Raw genomic sequence first — 20,879 nt, 5'->3', positions numbered from 1 at the left:
AAGATATAGTTCGATACATGGCGACAGACGCGAGCTGTCTTATACTGCGCTAAGCTTCGGCTTTTCTGCAAACGTACCACCGACGACGATGAAGTCGTACTCGAGTGCTGGCCTCTTGATTGGCTCCACGCGGCCGCATGGATCACCGATCTTCGGGCTCGAAACCACAAGGCTATTCAGCACGGTCAGGAACATAAGACCTGAACTGGCAGAACACACGTCCTGCAGCTGAGGACCTCCCAAGAATGGATTCGGGCATTGCGGCTCCAAGCCGCCGCTGATTGGACCCAAACACTGCAACGAAGGGTAGTAAGATCGTGCACGCGTATCCCAGGGTGCAGAGCGGCAGCCGGTGCCCCAGCACGTACGATTAATCACCCCCGGACGCGAGTATAGAGAATCGGAAATGTCAACGTACCATGGTGATTTGTAGATGTGGTCGAGTATGCCCAAAGAATCGGTGCGGATGAGTCGGTGATGTACCTTCTCGACTGGCTGCCTACTTTTACTCGCCACTCTCTTATATACTCGAACTTTTACGAGCTCGATATGTATGAAGATGATAAGGACAACATATTTTGTGGAACGCTCGCGTATTATCGATAACGCAATCATGCATGTAAATTGGTGTCCGCACTAGCTAATGTTTCTTTGTATTGATAAATTACGTGTCGCGGGCACGTTAAGAACGGAGACAAGTGGACAAGTTTGGACAGGAGGAAAGCCTACGCCGTTGACGCATTAAACGACGATAAACTTCCGTCATAAAAACTATTTATTAGCAGGATTTTGATTTACAGTGACGCAATTATGCTTCCATCCCGCGTCACGCTCGCTGACAATCTATTTAGATTTATCGTTCGGGCTATTCCAGAGGCGTACAGTGGTTCGACTCTTTGGTCATAGCTATGGAAAGGGAGAGTTCCCCTTTTTTCTCTAAAGCCCTGCTAAGTGTTCGAATTCGTTGAGCTTGCACCGCCACTGACAGTTTTTTAGTCGTAACTGTTAATTATTTCCGAAATTCTTTTAATTGCAGTCAACGTTCGCCGTGAACCCGCGGTGATAACTGGGCGTTCTTGACGACTACATTATGGCGTAATAGCTGTTGCAATCGATTCCTAAATAACGGCTTAACGAAAATACACGCGAGGATATGACACCAGCCTTCAAATGAACACTTTCGATCTGTACAGATTGCACTTAGAGAGTGCATAGACGCTTATGAAAGTTCCAGACGAATACGACGAGTTCGAATCTGACGAGTTGGCTTATCCGAATCGTACGATTTTTTTTTAATTTAATGAAAGTATGAACCTATAATAATAAAAATAATAATAATAATAATAATAATAATAATAATAATAATTATAATAATAATAATAATACGTCTTTATTACACCAACAAATTGCGTTAGATTAGTAGAGGAAGTGCAGTATATTTAGAATACCAGTTTGTTTAAGACGAATAACAAATTTCGGCAGCGGGTGGGAACAAATAAAACTGCATAATATCATAGGGAAACTAATAAACTTTTATATTTCAGACTCTCAGTAATAATAAAAAAGAAAAAGTAACTGAAACATTGGCCTAAATGAAAAATGACAGTAAGTATCGATTTCGTTAAGGTGCAGATAATTTGGAGTACCGGTACTCTACTATTTACCTACACTTTATAAACTTAAAAAACCATGTAGATAATAAAAATATTTGCTTTTATGATTTAATCAGGCTAAAAAATCACAATATAGGACCAATCATAGGTAAATACCTATAAATGGACAGCGCTGGCCGAAACCGACGCGGCGATAGCTGTTGCGCGTGAAACAAAAGCATCGCCAAGCTTTGGAATATTCCAAATTACCTTCACCTTCGGTATTCCGAATTAGCAAAATGGTATTGAAATCTAAAATTTCATGTCACACTTTGTATCCTCGAAATTATCGCAAAACTGACACGGAACCGTAGAAGGAACATGCAAATGAGTAGATTAAGTGTTTAACTTTAAAGTTTCGTCATCTTTGAACCATGATTGGAACGATTAAATACTTGCTGAAAAACTTTTGCAGATTTACGTGTTTTTATTCTGCAGATTAAGTCGAAAATGTTAAAATGGCGGTTCATCCACAAATGTCATTAGTTAACAGGTCATTAGCCCCTATTATCTACGGTGTTTCAAATTAAATAGCGTTAGTAGTTTATCAGGTACTTCGGTATTCCAAATTACCAACATTATTTCAAATATGCTGCACTTCCTCTACATATTTGGGTTTTTTCTTCTTTTTTTTTGTGGCGCAATGTACGACATTTCTGCGGCACGTGCTCCTCAAAGTTCCGATTCTCATCCATTACAAGACCAAGATTTTTTATGGACTTTTGTGACCTGATTGTATGAGAGCCTATTGTAATGTCAATGTTAGGGTACGTTTATGTTGGAGCTGAGATAAACGATAAGAGCGACGATAAGAGCGAAGCGTCGAAATACATTATATTGTTATACAGTAATCGCCCGTTATGAGTCCGTCGAACGGGGCTGGCGGTGGACTCATAGCGGGTTGCGGACATGGTTCCGCGCGGCCAGTGGCTGTGTCGACCCTTTAGTTTCCTCTCGCTCCTTGTCCGGTTCTCTCACTCTCGTCCGCAGGCTTCCAAGAAATTGTGCGGATAGTCGCCGGACTCTCAACGGGCGGAAAAAACGGACTCATAACGGACGATTACTGTAATGGAACTGTTTACATTGGAGCAGCGAGTAGAGCAACGCTTACTACATAGATGACCAACGATAAAAGCGTCGAGAAAGAAATATTTCTTTTTCTTCGCTATTATCGCAGCTCCAACATAAACGTACCCTAAGGCACATTTTGTAAATGTAATGTAGAACCGAGAAGTAACACCGAGCACTGGAACTGTGGTTCCAGGCAGAAAGGAATACACCTTACTATCATCTGGCCTGAAATATCATGATATTCCTCCAGCAGGTCATCGCTTGTCGATATATTCGGAAGAGAGTCTATGAAATATTTGTTTATAATATCTGGCGCAAAGTTTAGCACCGTCGATGTAGCCTTACAAGCTGGTTGGTGAATACCCGCCTGGTTGAGCTGGTACCAAAATTCAGAAGAGTTTTCACTACTGGATGATTGCATTAGCCTTTTAAAGTATGCCCTCCTTTCAGATCTAGTAATTGCACTAGCATAGTTTCTTAATCGCTTATTATAATTCCAGTCGGATGAGGATTTACTTTTGTTATATTTTGATAGCGCTGCATTACGTATTTTCATAAGATATTTAAGATTAGATGTTATCCATGGCGCTTTTTTTTTAGTTCCACGTCTTACTTCAAGAGGCGCATACATATTAAACAGCGGTGGAATATTCTTATTAAATATGTCTAATTTTATGTCTACATTTTCAACTTCATACAGCAGAGCCCAATTAATTCACATCGCTGATTATTAAATTGCTCCTCGTTTATGTGCTTACTATTGCGCCGTAATATGATCGCTAATTTTTCCCACATCAATGGAGTTAGCTGAGCTACACCTTAAACCGTTACTTATCGTGATCAAGTCAATTAGTGATGTTGAGTTAGCCGTGATACGAGTGGGCAACTCAATGACCTGATCAGGTGACAGGAGTGTCAGCATGTTGTGTATCATCTACGCTCCCGGTTCAAGATTATTTAAAAGATTTACATTCAGATCACCTGCGCACATTATCTGTTGTGATCTTACATTAGCTTCATGCAGCACGGCCTCCAACTTATTTAGTTCTGTCAACGGGCAAGTAGGTGGCTATTTAGACAGCTGTAGAAATTTTCAGAACTTACAACATAAAACTAACTCGCGACAGCAAAGTTCCTGCCAATTGATCAAGTGTGAGGTAAAAATAGAGCACGCTAAGTTTGAAGAACGGTAAATATTAATACTAAGCTCGTTATAAAGAATGCTGTAATCTCCACCTACATACTTACTATATTACTTAATCGTCGTGGGAAATAGTAACATCCTTTCAACGTCACCTTCGTAGAGAAATAGACCGCGATAATTGCTAAAACATGGCTTTATTGTTACCCGAATTCGATTTACACACCGTACTGAACATATGAAAGATTGCCTCTTGAATTTTTGCCCGTTCCCGGAACAGCCTTTGCAGATTCTCCTGTCTCTGCTCGCGTAGGAAGAGGAACGGCTCATAGAGACAATATCGCTGATCGGCAGAGCAAGCTCGGGTAAAAAAGATTCGAGTCGCGCCGACACGATGCACCCTCAGCGTCGAGCAGCAAGAAGATGAGAGCGCAGGTAAAAGAGGAAGAGCGCAATAACGAAGTGGCAATAGCATTGGCAACAGTTGGACGCCGTTAGCGTGAGTGTTCCGTTGAATTTCCGTTCCACCCTTTCGATCGACTCGATCACGGCGCGGCGGCGAGGAGAGAAATGTAGGCGTGCCGTGTCCTTTCGGAGTCGACTCTTTGGTGACGTTTCGCCGGCACCGTCGGCTACGTAATTCGCTTGGGAAGAAACCCGCTTGGATCATGGACTAGATCGATCGATGATCTTGACTACCAGACTGCCTGGTCCCAGTCGATGTATTTGATCCCCCAAAGCAATAGATCCAGCGAGTTGTCGATCGTGGAACGGGAACTACGAAATATGGCAAATTGCTAGTGACTAGTAATAGCGTTTCCATGGGGCTGAGAGTTTCCACGGGGGTAGGAGGGGGCCGTACCATTGCGTTGCGGCACCACCCCAGTCCTCTTTGATGAACGCGGCTGCCCTCTCGCCGATCATTATTGCCGGAGCGGCCGTGTTACCGGACGTCACCTTTGGGAACAAAACACTTTCGTTAGTTGGATTCGCGGTTAAGGGACAGGGAGGGCGCGAGTTCTCGCGAGAGGGAGACGTATAAAGTAAGTATTATGTACCTGCGGCATGATGGACGTGTCAGCCACTCTCAGTCCTTTGATTCCGTGCACCTTCAATCGGGGATCGACCACGGCCATGCGATCGCTGGCCGGGCCCATTTTGCAGGAGCCAGCCTGATGGTTCTCCGGGCCAGTGTCCTGACGCACGGCGCAGGTCCAGTAATCGTCGCTCGAGAACGTGTACTGGGAACACGCTGCCAGGGGCGCGTTACTCAGCGTCATGTTGTATTTTCCCAGCGCGGTGGTGTTGCTGAACGACAATGCTATCTGGATCCCCTGCACCAGAATGGCAGCGTCCAAGGGATCGCTCAAATAATTTCCGTGGATCACAGGCTTGGCTAGAGGATCGTTGCTGGCTAGACGAAGCGTTCCTGGTAGAGGGACAGATTCGGTTCGTATCATCGGACGTAAAATAGCCGTCGGAGGGTAGAGGAGTTTCGGTATCAAAGAACGGTACCTCGGCTGCGTGGATGAAGATTCGTCGGCGATATGCTTATGCTGCGACGCCCGTCGTCCATGAGAGCTCCCACCTCGCCGGTGACGCTGCATGCCGCCTGGTATCCTCCAAAGAATAACTGGAGATCAGGGTGCTCGGAGGACGTGTATATCGAGGGGAGGATCCCCGTCAATTGGGACAACCCCGTGGACGCCATCGGCCCTTTGTGGAACGAAATGTATTCCACAGCCGCCGCCCAGTTCAGCTCGTACTCGTTCGGCTGATCGATGTTGAAGGACAGGGTGTACGACACGTGATTCTGTAGATTCTCGCCGACGCCTGTGAACGCGGAAAAATGCATTTCAGCCTCGAGAAATTCGATTAGCCGGGGGAACGTTGCATAGCGCACCGGTGGCGCGCTTTGTTTACCAGGCAGATCCTTGGCGACGGTCACGTTCACCTCCTGTAAATGTTCCTTCGGTCCAATCCCAGAGAGCAGCAAGAGTTGAGGGGAGTTGACAGCACCGCCAGAGACGATCACCTCGCGAGCAGCTCGGGCCACCCGAAGTTCGCCGTCCTAAAAAACATGCCGCTGGTAATAGTAATCTTAACTTTGATTTCGAGAAGGTACTGTGTTAATTAATCTTGGCGTAATCTTTTTTTCCCGCTGGGGAATGCCGTTTCGCAACGTTAGAAACCCGAGATAAGGAATAAGTTCACGCGCAACTGCATCGCTAATCGAGCCGGATATATGAAACCAATTTGTCACTGATATGTCAGTGTCTTCTTGTAACCGTTCCGACAGGTGCATAATTCTTCGGTATCGCTACAAAGATTCCGATACTCTAACTGCGAGCATAATGCAGCACCCCCGCACTATTACGCATGCATTACTAACCTGATAGAACTGAACGCCGACCGCTTTCATGTTTTCGATAATGATCTTCGTGGCTGTGGCGTTCAGAGCGACCTGGAGGTTCCGTCTGTAACGGAATGGCCGAAGGAAGGCGGTGGCGGAGCTCTGTCTAACGCCGTCCTTGCTCATCGTTTGGGCGATCGTGAAGCCGGTGAACTGATCGCCGTTAAGGTCCTCCGACATTGGGTAGCCTTTCTCCGCAGCCGCCGCGAGGATGTCGCTGGAGATGTCGGGCCTCCAAGGGAACCTCTCCACGGTCAGCAACCCGTCGGTCGAGTGATATTTGCTCCCGACGCGATTGATCTCCGTGTTGTTCTCCGAGCAGGTGTAGTACGGCAAGACCTACATAACCGGGGCGCAAAAAGTAGCGTGTCGTGCTGAAAAGTTTCCGCGGCCTATTGCCGTGAATCAGACAGGCGGATTGGCAAATCGCTCCTCGTTAACTACACGCAACTCGAGTTTCACAACTCGGGTGCGTGCGCCACGTAGCCAGTTCTTGTTTCTTTTTTTCATTTTTTTTTTCTTTTGTCCACATCGTTCTCGCTTTACCTCCTCCCAAGACCATCCCTCGTTGCCCATGGCCGCCCAGTCGTTGAAGTCCTTAGCGTGTCCGCGGGTGTACATCATGCCGTTATGGACCGACGTGCCGCCGAGATTCTTGCCTCTCGGCCAGTAGCACGAGCCCCCGGTCCCGAGGCACGCGTTCTCCTCGTTCACGGTTCGATACTGCCAGTCGATCTCGGAGCCTGCACGAACGACAGGGAATCGATTATGTCTAGGCGAGAAACAATGATCTCCGTGCGTGACGAGGGTCAACGGTAGCAGGGGAACTTGCTCAGCCGCAACAGCTCGCGGGGCTCTTGTTTCCGGATCGTTTAACAGTAATTCTGCTCCGCGGAAGGCATCGAATCTGTGTCTACGAGATGGAAGGGTAGCTGGTCTTAGGAAAGCAGTTGCAGACGTACCTAAGAACATCGCCACCATACTGGGCACTTCGGCGCCCGGCGGCTCGTCCGGGCCAGCTTCGAGTAGCAGAACTTTCCATTCCGGTTGGTCGCTGAGCCTAGATGCCACCACGGAACCGGCTGTTCCTCCTGTCAAGCAATAGAGAAAAAGCGTGCTTAGCTATTAGCGGGCAGCTCGTTAGTCTTGTATAAAAACTGTTGTTTCTGCCTAAACAGTAGCTGCTCGGGGCCCGTCCCGCGGTACTGTTAGACCGCATACGCGTTTAATGGGCTAATGAGCGATATATCAGGCGGGATGCAACGGTCGCAAAGAAACGTGGCGAAGATAGGGGTAGAAAGCCGCTCGATAAGGCCTTGGCCATGGTGTGCCAACAGGTATAAGTAATTATGCCGTGCGTGTACGTTTATGCTTCCTGTAGCGCGGCGCTGCGCGAGACGTGTTTCACCTTCATTTGCGGGTGACGCGCGCGGCCGGCTTTTGCACGAACACACGCACGCACGCGAACGCGACGCCGCGCCGGTGGAGGAAAGCTCGACTGTCGCTGGAAATCGCACTTTCTTCCGTGAAAAGGGAACGCTGTGCTTCCGCGGCGGTAAGGCACCCCAGTAATATGTACCAGGAACGTGTCGTCTTTTCACGTGCCGCGTGACGTCCGCGCATTCGTTTGAAATGGGAAAAGCGTGCGCGCTTATTCTTCGGAACAGCGATGTGTCCGGTACCATAAGTGTCGTGTATAGATTAGCACGTGGTTATCTCCTAATGCAGCGGCACCTTCGCTTATCGGCAACGCCCGTGAACCTTGTCGTTCGTGTGAGTAACATGCGTATGCAAAACCACTCTATCGTGGCGGGAATTCTTCTGGGAGATAGCAAAGTTTAGGGAAACTTCAAAGCAAGTGACAATTATGTTATTTATGTTCGGAAAGCTGCTATACGCAGTTACGCGAAGCCCACAAGGAAAACAATGTGGCTGTTTAATATTACCTAACTTCCAGTTATATGAACTACTTTGTTAGGTGTTCGTTCTGAAATGAGTATGATCGTCGCCTGTGTGTAGGGGAATCAGAGACTGTTTACTTGTACAAGAGAAATTGAATTGAAAATGTCGGCGGAGTATTGAATTATTCAGCTTCAATACTCCGTCAAGCGGTTGTAACAGGCTTAATTTTTTGTATCGTATTGTGTAAGCTCCGCTGCGGAAGCAGACATCTAATCAGCAGAGTTGGTACTAGTGTTCGTGTACCTACGTGGTACCAGAGTTGGTGCGAGTACCTACTTCTTGGATTTGTTAGATTAATTTCGAGCGTAATTGTCCGTTTGGTCGGCGTACGTTATGAATTCTGTACTACGGTTTTATGTAACTAATTCGTTAATTTTTGCGATAGTAGCGGCGGGCGATATCACGCTACTCAGCGATCGTGCGCGCACAGTGTAACGAGTTGCCAGGAATTGTTGTGCACGCGTCGTTTCATCTGAACGAAGGTATCGTGACCGGCGAGTAGGCGAAGAAAACGCAACCGCGCGCAGGCCAGCTTAACCGCGTTAATTAGTTCTGCGTTTAATCGCGTCGAATTCGCCTCTGACAATTGTAGAAAGGATACTCGGGCGTCCAAAGCTTTTCCGACGCTATTCTTCGACCGGCCGGATCGATCGAGCGCAATAGCGCGGAAAATAAGCCGTGCCGATTGCGATTCCACCGTTATTGTTCTTGCCCTGATTCTCGTCTATTTGCCTGGGCTAATTGAGAAAGGGTAGCGTCGAGAAGCTGTCGCGGAGCCGCGCTATTCAAGCCAAGCGGCGAGAACGCTTTTCCCGCCATATTTATTATATATTATTTATTTATTTATACAAGGGTGGGCACCCTTTGGTAAGAGGTGATGTATACATAACAGAAGACGGAACTGTGTAACAAGTGACAAGATGTAGTAGGGTAAGTCAGGGTGAGATGGTCATACGGGAGAGATGGGCAGTGACAGTATTTTTTAGAAGGAAACGCGAGATAGCGCTGCGTCCGCGTGGGTACAAAGTGTTACAGACAAGCAACATTCTTAGTTAAAATTGTTGGAATAGAACGTTTTTGAAGGTTTGTGAATCCACTGTGAAGTTTAAGCTAGTGCTTCAAAATGTTTGATCTATATTTTGATCACCTTGTTTGTGTTATTTATGCTGAATATATTTAGTTCTCAAGATGTATTTTCGATAGTGTATTGTTTACAGTGTTTTTTTTTTGTATTCAGGGTTCCGTTTGTTAGTCTAAGTGAAATGGGAATGATCACGTGATAATCATAACATTATCAGGGCTTTAAGGGAGAGATTACTTAGACAGAGTTGTTGCGAAATAAAGTTAAGAGATGGTTCTTGAAAGGCACACTAAGTAGTATTTGAAAAAAGTCTACGGCGTGACAGAACTTGGTGGCTGAGCAGTCAATGGAGTTATTCACACCGAAAGCAGAGGTGACCGGTGAACGAGCCGAAATTTCCTGAAATTCCTAGGTGGAGTGTTAAATCTAAATAATTCTAAAATCGAAGAGCAGTCGACACAGCTATTCGTAATCTATTAATCTACTATTTAAAATGAAATAATTTCTTTCAAACTTCTTTGCACGCGAGCCGTCGAGTTCGAGGTTCCCACCTTCCCCGAGAAGACTGCCCCGTAAACGAGCACGGGACCGAGGTGCCGAGTGTTATCCCGAAGATAGAGTTCCGAAAGTGGAACGCAGCGATGCAGCGTGGAGGTGTCGACTTGCTTTACGAACCGCGCAGCGAATCGACTATAAATCCCGATCGCCCGGCACCTTTCGCGATAGGGTTCAGTCCCGCGAAAAGAAGTATCCTCCGGTTTTTCTCGCGCGTCGCGTGATTTCTCGGCAGCGCAGCCACGTTGCTGTTGCCGTTGCTGTTGCGACGCCGGCAGATCGAGTGAAAACCGTTCCGCACTGGTAAAAAACGGTCGACATGGTTACGCAACCGCCGCACAGTGGCTCCAAATCGCTTCATATTAATCAGAAATCACCAAAACCAACTTCATATTAATCAGAAATCGGTGCACGTGGGCTTTTGGGGTCGCTGATTACGAATCTGAACATCAAATTTTTGAAAATAAAATAGCGAATCCAATATGGTTTTACATATGAATTTTTTAAAAATGAACTTTGCCTGATAGGTACGTTAAACATGCTAGCGTTTGCAAGCCATCTAAGAAGCACCAAATTTCGTCAAATTCGATGGCCAATATCTCATTAACCAACCACTATATTTTAAATTTTCAAGCGGCATTTGTTAAATATGCCATACTACCAACAATCTGCTATTCACTTCAGAAATTGACTTTTGGCCAGCTTTTCGGGAAAAGGCACCACAGTGCGCCGCGACGATCCGCGGGCTGATCGCTCGATCGATTGGTGGATCAACGCAGCCCTCACGATTTACCCTGCATTTCCCTTCATCGTCCACGACTTCCCGCCAGTTTTATGTACCTGGCCCGAATTATAGTCGCTGGGGGACATATTTCGATTCAGGTCCGGCGCATTCCGTTTCCGTTTCGCCGACGCTGCTCGATGAAACGCGAATCTTCTCCCCGGACCGCGGTGCTACCTTATTTACGCTGTTCCGCCAGCAGGTCGGAGTCTATTCGCGCATAAAGCGGCTTCGCGTCGCTTATTCCACCCGTCGATTTGTATCTTTATGGCCGGCGCTCACTTCTAGTCGACGGTATACTTATGGTTCGACGATACCCTGCCACCGAGCAGACAGTTCAGCCGTTCGGTCAAGACACCACCCCCCGTTCTCGCGTAAATTCATCTCCGACGTCCTTTCACGGCACGCTTCTCGATGCCTCGACGATACTTACCGCCGTCGAGCTTCCGAGAACGTTCGCAGACTTGCATATAGGAATTGCCATCGGCGAATAGAAGTCTAACGACTCGGCAGGCTTATCGATATAACCTTAACCATTGTTACTGGCGGTCTAGTGTCTATGGACGGCAATTTCACTAGATCGATGCGTACGGGCGGAAATTTAATGGAGCGAAGACGATTAAAGGAATGGTGACAGCGTGGAAAGCATTTAGTACCCATTGTTTTATGGTCGAGGGTAAATCGGCGGGAGGTTTTTAGAAAATTGTAAAGGACGCGTCGAAACGGACCGCTGAATGTTGTCGACGAGGGAGGAGTTACACTAATGGCCGCGGACCGGCGCATCGATATTCGATGGGGGGAAAAAAGCAAGGCGAAGGAATGGGGTATAACCGAGGGAAGTGACATCGAGAAAATAACGTTTTCATCGCGCGATACGCTGAATATTCGGCGAGATTATGGAAATGCGGGCTCGGCCGACCGTAAACCACCTATTCCGTGGCTCGCGGCCCAGCGGAGCTTTGTGTTTTACCGTATTTGCCGGCACGCGTACACACCTGCAGTCTAATCGCTTCTCTAACAACCGTCAAATGCCGCGTTAATGTCTGTGTAGGCTTAATTATTCGCTCTTCGAAAGGAACCGGTTCTCTTCGACGATTTATGTAACGCTGGTATCCTGGTTTCCGCGCCGGCTTCCGCCAGCGATAGTCTCGATCGATGAAGGAACTCCTTTTTGCAAGGAAGCTAGGTCACTTTCGTCAAGCGTTCCACTGTTTATAATTATCAGCCCGTAAACACCGTAAACCCCCAGCGATTCATCTTCGACGGAAGTTTGCGGCTTGCGCTACGCGTAGCGCCCTCGATTGTAATTGGCCTTATCAGGTTGCCGAATATTCAATTAACTAGTTCGTAATCAATTGGTCGGTTAATACTTGGGTATGCGTACGATACAATCACGGTTAATCGAGTATACATGGAATGCCATTAACGAGATAATGGTGGTTAATACAGATTTTCGATGTTGTTTATCGTACTATTTGCCTGATCCGAATATGTTTGCCTTCAAACAGCTTCTACCCACGCGCGCGTATCGTTAAAGATAGCAGAGATATTTAAAGCCGCGGTGTTAGGTGGGCCAGCCATTATCAGCTGCTAATCTTCTTACAAACGGGAAGTTTGCGCTGTTCGAAGAGCTCACCCCTCGGCAAGAAGCGATGGTCTACACTGTCTACAGGACGATGAATCGCTAAAATTCAGCTAAAAATACACGCCGATCTGTTTTAACGTTCATGTAACATTCATAATTCCTAAAGTTGACATCCCGATAACGTTATGTACCTTCCAATCCGTAATGTCTGGGAACGGGCCAGGCGGTGTTTGCGCACTTGTCCACGTGCAAACGAAGGCGAGGCTCAAGAGATTCGGGAAGACTGATTAACAGCTCGTGAATAGGTAAGGACGAAGGTTCAACGTGCGTGCAAAATTCTGTTGGATCATTGAACGCGCGAGCCGAGCGGATCGGCTGGGGGTGTAGAAAAAGCCGCAAACTCGCGCCGCGGATTTGCGTGGCGGTTTTCGACGGCCGGCTCGTAAAATATCCAATTACGAGTTCCTTTTTTTTCTCCAGCAGCCCGAAGCTTGCCCCGGTTCCGTCCTCCTTAACCCGTTAAGCGACCAAGACGAGTTACGTCGTCGTTCGTTCCGCTGGTAACGAGTTAACTTGTCGCCGAAGTTTACTAATTACACCCGTTCAGAAAACGCTAAGATGCGCCGTTTGTTTCTTGCTCGGCCACGTCACCGTTCGTTATACCCGACGATCTTTCTTTACCTTTATATTCGTATTCGTCGGATTGTATCTTCGGCCGCGTCTTCTTTTTCACCGCCGGCATTATACCGCTGGGAAAAAGGTATTAACGGAACTTTATTATGTTGTTTAAAAGCTGCCGTTCCGTAGCTTCTGCAAGCGCGGAACAAAAACGGAGCGTAATAACGCAACCGCGAGACCGCGGCGGGGCGAGCTTCTTTTCATTTCAATTTCCGGGCATTTGCCCCGCTCGATTGTTCTACCGGCGCGGCATCATCTACTCGTTCTGGATCGAATCGAATCGGTCGGATCTGCCGGGATTAATACGAAAATGTACATCGCCAGGTCGGTCGGAAAATTATTTAGCCAACCGGATAACGATACTCGATCGTAACGAAACGAAACGGATCCATCCAAGAGGCATTTCCATTGTCGTGGAGAGGCGTCTTTCATTAACGTTTCCTCCGTCGACGATAACAATAGCTAACCAAGGATGTTCTACCCGGATTCGATTCCTTTCTTCTTCCCGTTTCCCACGAAACCAACCGATATCACGATGAATCGGTTCGTTCCGATTCGTCCTTATTTTTCCGCGTAAGTTGCCCGACCGAGGCAGATGGAAATCATCGACAAAGCGGATTAATTTGAATACACGATTACTTGGCCGCAATCAGCCGCATATTGGGCGCGCACGTGTGCTCACATACGCCCGCCGATGCGCCCGTGAACACAGATCGATAGCGGCTCGGACGTTTTCTTCTCGCCGATGTTTGTGTTTAACGGGGGAATTATATTCCGCGGATTGTTCGGTCGAATAGACGGCGACTTTCCAGCGATCGTTTCGGGCCGCGATTATTATGAATACGCGCCGATCGAACGCAAATGCATACGGCGAGACAGATGCCCGATCGGGCCGGGCGTTCATACCTGTTTGCTTTCGATTCGAATTTGCGTCACGGTCCATGTCGGTCAAGTTTTCGTGCGGCTGGCTAGCCGAACTAGGTAGCCAGCCGCCAGGGTGCGAATCGCTCGGGCGATTAACCCCTCGCGGTGCCCGCCCGATGATGGACCGATTCCTACTACCCCCCGACAGATTTTTCGCCGATGATGGACGCCACCGCGGGCTCGGAACGAGCGACTCCACTTCGGTAAAATTTCGGCCCCGTTGTAACTTTAACGAGCACCGTTAAATTAATGCGCCCGGATATCGCTGAATAATTCCCGCTCCCTACAATGGAAGTTCGGCTTCCATTAAAGTCTATTATTATATTAGCCTGTTCGCATCTGAACGATGGGAAAGTGCCATTAATAATTGAGCACGCGGAGCACCGACACCCCGCCGGCCGTAAATCATTCAGCGAAAGCCATTTGCTTTCGTTACGGTATTTCGGGCGAGATGCATGAAAATTTCAGCCGCGTTTCAATTGAAATTACTGCGATACCCCCGCAGACGCTGCGTACACGGCCGTCGAATTATCTGGTACTCACCGCCGACGACGATGAAATCGTAATAGTGCTCCGGCGGATCGATCGGCCTGACGCGCTCGCATAGCTGGGAGATGTCATCCTTGGCGCGGATGAACGTGTCCAGGAGGGTCATGAAGGTCAGAAACTGCGAGCCTGGGCAGGTTTGCGCCAAGCTCGGGCCCAGGTACGGCTCCGGGCACGCCGACGTAGCGGTCACGTTGTACGACATCTCTGCGACCAGTGCGAAAAGAGCAATTACTGCAGGCGTCGATCGAGAAGTTCTGAATGAAGCTACCGCGCGACGTGGTGAAGAGAAAAGATTTGGAGAAGGGCGAATGTCGACGGGAAGATTCGCTAATGACTCGTGAACGCGGCCGTCGCGTGGTGTGATCGATTTGCCCCGCGGTGCCGGTGGCCTGGCTCTCCTAGGCAGGCGAGTCGCGTGCAGTCGCGCCAGGTATTCGAGTTTCGTCCAGGCTCCGGTTTTTGCTACCAGCTAATGTCCGTATCCGGTGCTTGCCAATCGAAGTCAGGGACACACTGAAATCACCAGGATCGCGTGGCACAAGCTTGCGCCAACTTTCTCGCGAAGACAGGAGGCGCGTGCCAGCGGGCCACCTCTCCGATCCTCTTCGCACCCGCGCAGGGTGATCGGTTTCGTCGTAGCTGATCGGGAGAGTCGAGCCGCCGTTCCCAATAACGTTTACGTAAACCCACCGACTAACTAAAGTCCCGGCGAAATAAATCCGCGCATTAATTAGCGGGACGAATGAATTAATGCGCGCCTACCTTACCGGCCGTATTAATTAATTTACCACTAATTAACGCGACCGCATTTCCCGCGCGCGTACAAACGAGCGCGAGCGGCGGGAATTAATATTTGAAGAAAGAGACCGAGGGAAAAAAAGAATTGTAGGCGAGAAGACGGCTATTATTAAGGCGTGCCGTCCGCGCCGTTCTAAAATCCATAGAACGATTACTTTAGCGTCTAGACCGCGCGCGAAAAAGTAAAAAGCAGCGCGTGACGGAAATCATGATTTAGTAATATTTCATTGTTGGCAGCTCACCCGAGCGCACTGCCGCGCCGCGACAACCGGCCCGCGAATAACCGCGAGGATTTCGCGCGGCACTTTTCCCGCGACTGACGGATTAGCGGGCGATCGAATTTAAAGCTCAGCTTCGCGGTCGAACTTTCGCGTTGCAACGGCGTTACTTGCTTGTCGATTAGGCGATACGGAATCCTATCGCGCCACTCCTTTAACAATTAATCCCTTTTCTCTCGTTACCTTGAAACTTCACGGGGATACTCGTCGAGGTGCGAAGCGATGAACAAAAAACAAAAAACGCGACGAGTACAACAGCCGAGCGAATGTCCGCGGTAGGTAAACACTAGGAGCGCGTGGTAAGGCGATAGATCGCACCGAGTATCAGCCTCGCAGCTGCAAGAGAGCTAGCTGCAACTGTAAAGCCTCTCACCGTAGAACGTCTCTATATAATTCATCCCCCACCTCGCCGTCGTCCTCTTCCCCGTCTAAGCCATGCGAATCGGCACAACGGGAAAATTTCCATGATTTTTTTCGGCAGGTGGGGAGCGTGCTCGCTCAGGGTCATAGTTGCCCAAATAAGAGGAACACGAGTTTATCACATGCGAGTTATTACGCAGCGCAATTAGAATTCAGATTCTACAGTCACTTGTGGAAACAAACTGGGGCTGATTAACCCTTACGTGGTGCCGCGTGCCTTCACACGGTAACGTGCCAGCTATGGCTCATTCAGCGCGCTCAAACTTTGCTTAACTTTCCCGTGGTCAAATAGAGCAATCATGAACAAAAAACAAAAAAGATTTCGTTAGTATATTAATTTATCCTCAGGTTGACGGGGAGAATTATCCGAACTATTAATTTAAAACAAAATGGCGGCTATTTGTAGTTGAAATCCTGATTTCTTCGCGTGATTTTTGCACGAATAAATTAGGATTTCAACTTTAAATAGCCGCCATTTCGTTTTAAATTAATATTTCGGAAATTCCCTCCGTCAATCAGAGGATACATTAATATATTAACTAAATCTTTTTCGTATTTTGATTTTAGATAATCAGGTTTCGAGTGGCAGTGCTCACCGCAAAATCAAACTTTTAAAAAGGCTTCTTGGATGTGGGTTGTTACTTTAATATAAATTTAAATATTTTTCTACGAAAAAATTACCAAATGTTCTTTAAATATTGCTCTTTTAAGCGCAAAAAGTTCTGTAAGAATATATGCTTCCGCTTATTAAAAAAAAAATCACAAACATTCGCCTCTTTTCGGTTGCCTGACTAGGTATAACCCCTTATTTGACATCATGATAACCGTCTGAGATGCCTATGCTATTGCTTTGGCATTCGTCGATCGGATCGCTCAACCCACTCGATCTCGATGTGTTCCGTTAGCTCTCTTCGTCGCGCGGTGCGACAATATATGTGGCTACTTCAGCCGATAACCAAATTACGTGTGCCCCGTCTTCAGAACTGTGCCCAAATAGGTGACTCGCCCAATCATCACAGCAGCGGACTGGATCACCGGAGACCGCCTGCCAGGAGTCTTCTTTTCGCCGGCTAACGGTACTCATAAATTACTAGAATGCAAAGAAGAATGTGTGTCCTCCTAGGTCCGTTGGAACGGACGAACGGGGCGTAACGAATCAACGAAACGAGGAGTCTGATCTCAGGTTCGAGCACCCGGTGCCCGCGTCTTCCCATTTTCGGTTGTCCGCAGATGCGATTGCTAAAAGTCATCTCGCTTTCGCGAAAATGTGGTTTTCGAAATATCCACCTCGCCACAACAGGCTATTCCGAATCGTGACACGTACGCCAGTTCTCAAGGCCGGGATCATCGTAGCCGCGTAGTTCCCGTAGCGTAATCACGAGGAGCTCAACTTATCTCTCGCTATCGCGCGTGCCAATCTTTCAGGCTCGACTAGTTCCTCCCTTCGGTTCGCGGGGAGCATTCGGCGAATCGCGACACGTTTGATGTTTCGAATTCGAAGAGAAGTGAAACGCTGAAGCTCGACGTTGTCCCGGGAGCCTTGGAGACCTCCCTCTCGTGCACTCGAGTTTGTCGAATTAATCGAGCGTAGGACAACGCTTATTGCGAGGGTTTAGTCGACGGTTCGCCCCGACTAGCTCGTCGAGCGGTGGCGGGCGGAAACTTGATTTAAAACGCCATTCCTTTCTCGTTTGACGCGTGTCCTTTTATGTACGCTATGGCCCAGGAGTGCTGTCGGCGCAAAGCGACCCGACGTTCGTGTATAGGTACGCGTCCAGCTCTTCGTGCGGTCATAATTCGGCCAGTTCCGGCACGCCGGAACGGTTCGGTCTTCGCGATGAAATTATTCACGGGTCGAACATTGTCCGCGTAAACGGCGAGCGCTCGCGGGCACGCTACCGCTCGCGTTCCCCGTGTTAATAAACCGTGAACCGCCGCGCCGGTTATTTCGTAGCGAGCGCGGTCAGAATATAATAATGCGACAACGCGCACGTACGAACCGATAATAGCGTTCCACTTAGCCAGCAGACTCGGATTCATTGGCAGCGGATGTGCGCGACACCGGATACAGGACGCGCCCGGGTCCTCGCACGCTCCTCTACACACCCCTGGATCAGTAACTCTTCCGTCGCTCGCTACGAAAACGGCCATTACCGAAATTACCGGCCCCGATTCGATTTTACGCGATTATTATTACGCCCCCAACGCCGCCGCTATTGGGGGCGCGCGCACGATTCTGCGCGCGGGCCATTGGCCCGATGGATTTCCAGGATCAAAGACTGTCTGCCCTTAGACAACCCCCGATATCCCGGACGCGTTCCATGAATTTTTTAGCCGCTCCGTTGAATAGACTGGAGCCAATATAGGATATTAGGATATTAAATAGTATCCCGTTCGATTAAGCTAGTGAAGTCGAGGTAGAGCATCCACGATGAGTACCTTCGAACATGTTGCTGATGACTAAAAATATATCGCTCTATTCGGTCCCTCATGGATGAACAACTTCTGCAGGAAGATCTATCTAATGTTGCCATGTGGTGCCTCGCGAATCGTGTGCAGCTGAACCTCTCTAAATGACACGTGATCCGATTCCACCGCAGTTTATATATTAATGTTCAGTTTGATTGCAGCATTAATGGGAGGTTTCTGGATTCTGTTGATTCCATTCATGAACTAGGAGTTATCTTCTCTGCCTCAGCGGATTTTAGAAAACACTATGCTCATGTTAGAGGTACAGCCTCTAGAGCCCTCGGCTTCACGATGAGAGCTGCCGTTGACTTCAGGAACCCAAAGACGCTTAATACTCTTTACACCACCCTTGTTCTTCCTCATTTGGAATATTGTTCTAATCTTCGGAATCCTTACCGTGTCTGTCACATCAAATCTTTGGAGAGGATTCTTTTGATAGATTTTCTCATAATTCCGAGCATATACTTTCCACTCTGGGCTATCTTCGTCTTGAAAAGCGGAGGCTTTTATCCGATCTAAATACTTTCTTTTATAGTTATGAATCACCGCGTCAAGTGTCCGGAGCTTCTAAGCTTATTTGAACTTAATGTATCGCCCAGATTGCTAAGGAATACTCCACTATTTATGCTGCGTAAACATTCTGCTACTTTTGGCATGGATAACTGTGTTGATAAACTGTGTGGAATCTCAAATTCTGTTGCGTATTTAGTAGATTTCTTCTGCCACTCATTATACTCTTTCAAGCACTCTGCGAGAAAGGCGGTTAATTATTCTCTTTAACTCCTATTTATTTCCATTGTATATTTTCTCTTATTCGTTTTGCTTGCACTATATCTCGGCACTATTTCATTTTGGCTTTAGGTGTTCTTCTTTGTGTTTCTACTTTTATGTAAATACTACTCCTCTACTGATCTTTTCTATTGTGTATATAAAGAGTCGTGCAGTACCGACCAAAGCTAGTTCTCGCTTCTTCGGCCAGATATTATCACTTTATTTGTATTAACAAATGAAAATCACAATTCTCTATAACCTATTTCGGGTCCGTGTCGTTTACTCCATTTCTTTCGATGTTCTGAGGCACGAAACGTATAGGTACGTTGATATTCAGTGGGTTAAAAGTTATTTTTTAAAGCTAATCTTTTGTTTCTCATGTGAGTAAATAATTTTGTTCCATTATGTATACTATCTCTAGTCTATTAAATTTACTAAAACGCCCTAGTTTTGCAATATTCTTTGTACAAAATATACCACGATCTAAAATGTTTCCCACATAACAATTTTTCGTTTCCTAGAAATTACAACTTTTTCACTTTTGCGAATTATCAATTCTTATTATTAAATTTCACAAAAAATAATTTCCCTCCTCTTATTAAGTTCCATCTATACTACAAACACGTTTTTGAATTTCTGATTTTTATCCACACTACCCCAAGATATAACAAAGAAGCTTAGAGCGGTCGGTACTCCACGACTTTCCCCTATAAATAAATAAATAAATAAATAAATAAACGTTCGAAAGGAAGCTTGCCCTATTTCTCCGCCAGAAGAAGAATTCCTTGCGCTGTTTTCTCTGAATGGAAGAGCAACGGTGTCGTTGAAGATTTCACTTCGTCGCGACTTCCTTGACAGAGATTCGAACCGGTGACCACTAATTGCGTGGTTAACCCTGGTCGAACAACGATCCTCGTCGCGTTAATCGACAAACGACTTTGCCCTCTAACGAGCCGAAGAACCCCGGGGCCGTCGTGGATCCGTGGATCCATGGATCCGTAGATCCGCATTGTTCGGCAGCGCGCTGCGCACAGTCGGCTGAACAAAAATCATATTTCGCGGGAGACTCGGTGCAACGGCGGACAATGGGACTTCCGGGTTTTTTTCCGGCTGTCACACGGCCACCGAGACCGTGTCGACGAACGCCACCAATAAATTTTATCTTACCGCTTTTCACAACCCGGCCGGCACGCGGGAGGTTATAAGTGTTACAGTAGACAGATCGGAGGGAAAGAATGCAGAACAAGACTTTCCTTACTTCTGCCTTCGTTGCGGCCGTTGCCCGCGATTCCCACGGAGTTTACTTCGACGCAATCAAATTACCATTTCGTTCGTAAGCCAGACGCGATACCCATCTAGCTTTCCCGAACCTTCCGCTAAGATGGCCGAGCCGGGGTGGAAAATATTGTCCTCCCGCGTTAACCGTGGCGCGGTTAACAGTTTTTCAGCGAGCAGCACGGGCGATGTTTCTTCCTATCGCCATCTCCTAAGTGGTTCGCTTTCTTGCCCTCGGTATCCACGTAGGACGGTATCCAAGAGCATCGTTGCATTAAGAGTACCTACCCCGTAAGAAGGGCAGGGTTTTTACGGCAGCGGGGGGGGGGGGCGGAAGAATTTCGCGCGAGTTGCCGTCCATTAATACGTTCATTAATCTTGCTTCCCCCGGGGACGTAATAAACGCGAGGGTAGGGAAGCTGGTAACCAGCCCAGTCCTCTTTCATTTCTGCCGTGCACGCGGATCTGTGCCGAAG

General features: G+C 47.6%; 3 protein-coding genes across 5 annotated transcripts in view; 1 reads left to right on the top strand and 2 right to left on the bottom strand.

Moving 5' to 3' along the window:
* The window catches only part of LOC143368482 (uncharacterized), a 328,678-nt gene extending 328,098 nt beyond the window's left edge, over positions 1–580 (bottom strand). For both annotated transcript variants that reach the window (XM_076811250.1, XM_076811251.1), the window contains exons 1-2: positions 419–580; positions 78–294 (exon numbers count right to left, since the gene is read on the bottom strand). In XM_076811250.1, coding sequence (XP_076667365.1) covers positions 78–294; positions 419–421 — 220 coding nt within the window. In that variant the 5' untranslated portion in view covers positions 422–580. The remainder of the gene's footprint in view (positions 1–77; positions 295–418) is intronic.
* Positions 1–20,879, top strand: part of LOC143368484 (hemicentin-1) — a 354,314-nt gene that overhangs the window by 76,482 nt on the left and 256,953 nt on the right. The window contains exon 1 of one of the 2 annotated variants that reach the window (XM_076811253.1): positions 7,363–8,464. The exons of the other annotated variant lie outside the window; for it this stretch is intronic. The gene's annotated coding sequence lies outside the window, so the exon portion shown is untranslated. Of the gene's footprint in view, positions 1–7,362; positions 8,465–20,879 lie in introns of those variants that run through there. 2 annotated transcript variants of the gene reach the window in all.
* On the bottom strand, positions 4,043–15,838 carry LOC143368490 (glucose dehydrogenase [FAD, quinone]). Its single transcript, XM_076811269.1, has 10 exons — positions 15,652–15,838; positions 14,387–14,596; positions 7,240–7,368; positions 6,824–7,020; positions 6,257–6,616; positions 5,788–5,935; positions 5,380–5,697; positions 4,923–5,293; positions 4,727–4,821; positions 4,043–4,641 (listed from the first exon to the last, which is right to left on the bottom strand). Exons 2-10 carry the CDS (start codon positions 14,592–14,594, stop codon positions 4,560–4,562), a joined length of 1,908 nt encoding a protein of 635 aa, XP_076667384.1. The 5' UTR covers positions 14,595–14,596; positions 15,652–15,838; the 3' UTR covers positions 4,043–4,559.

Source organism: Andrena cerasifolii, chromosome 4, assembly GCF_050908995.1.
Source record: "Andrena cerasifolii isolate SP2316 chromosome 4, iyAndCera1_principal, whole genome shotgun sequence".
NCBI classification, from domain to species: Eukaryota; Metazoa; Arthropoda; class Insecta; order Hymenoptera; family Andrenidae; genus Andrena; species Andrena cerasifolii.
Note: the sequence above shows the minus strand (reverse complement) of the source record. Positions and strands in the feature narration are given on the sequence as shown.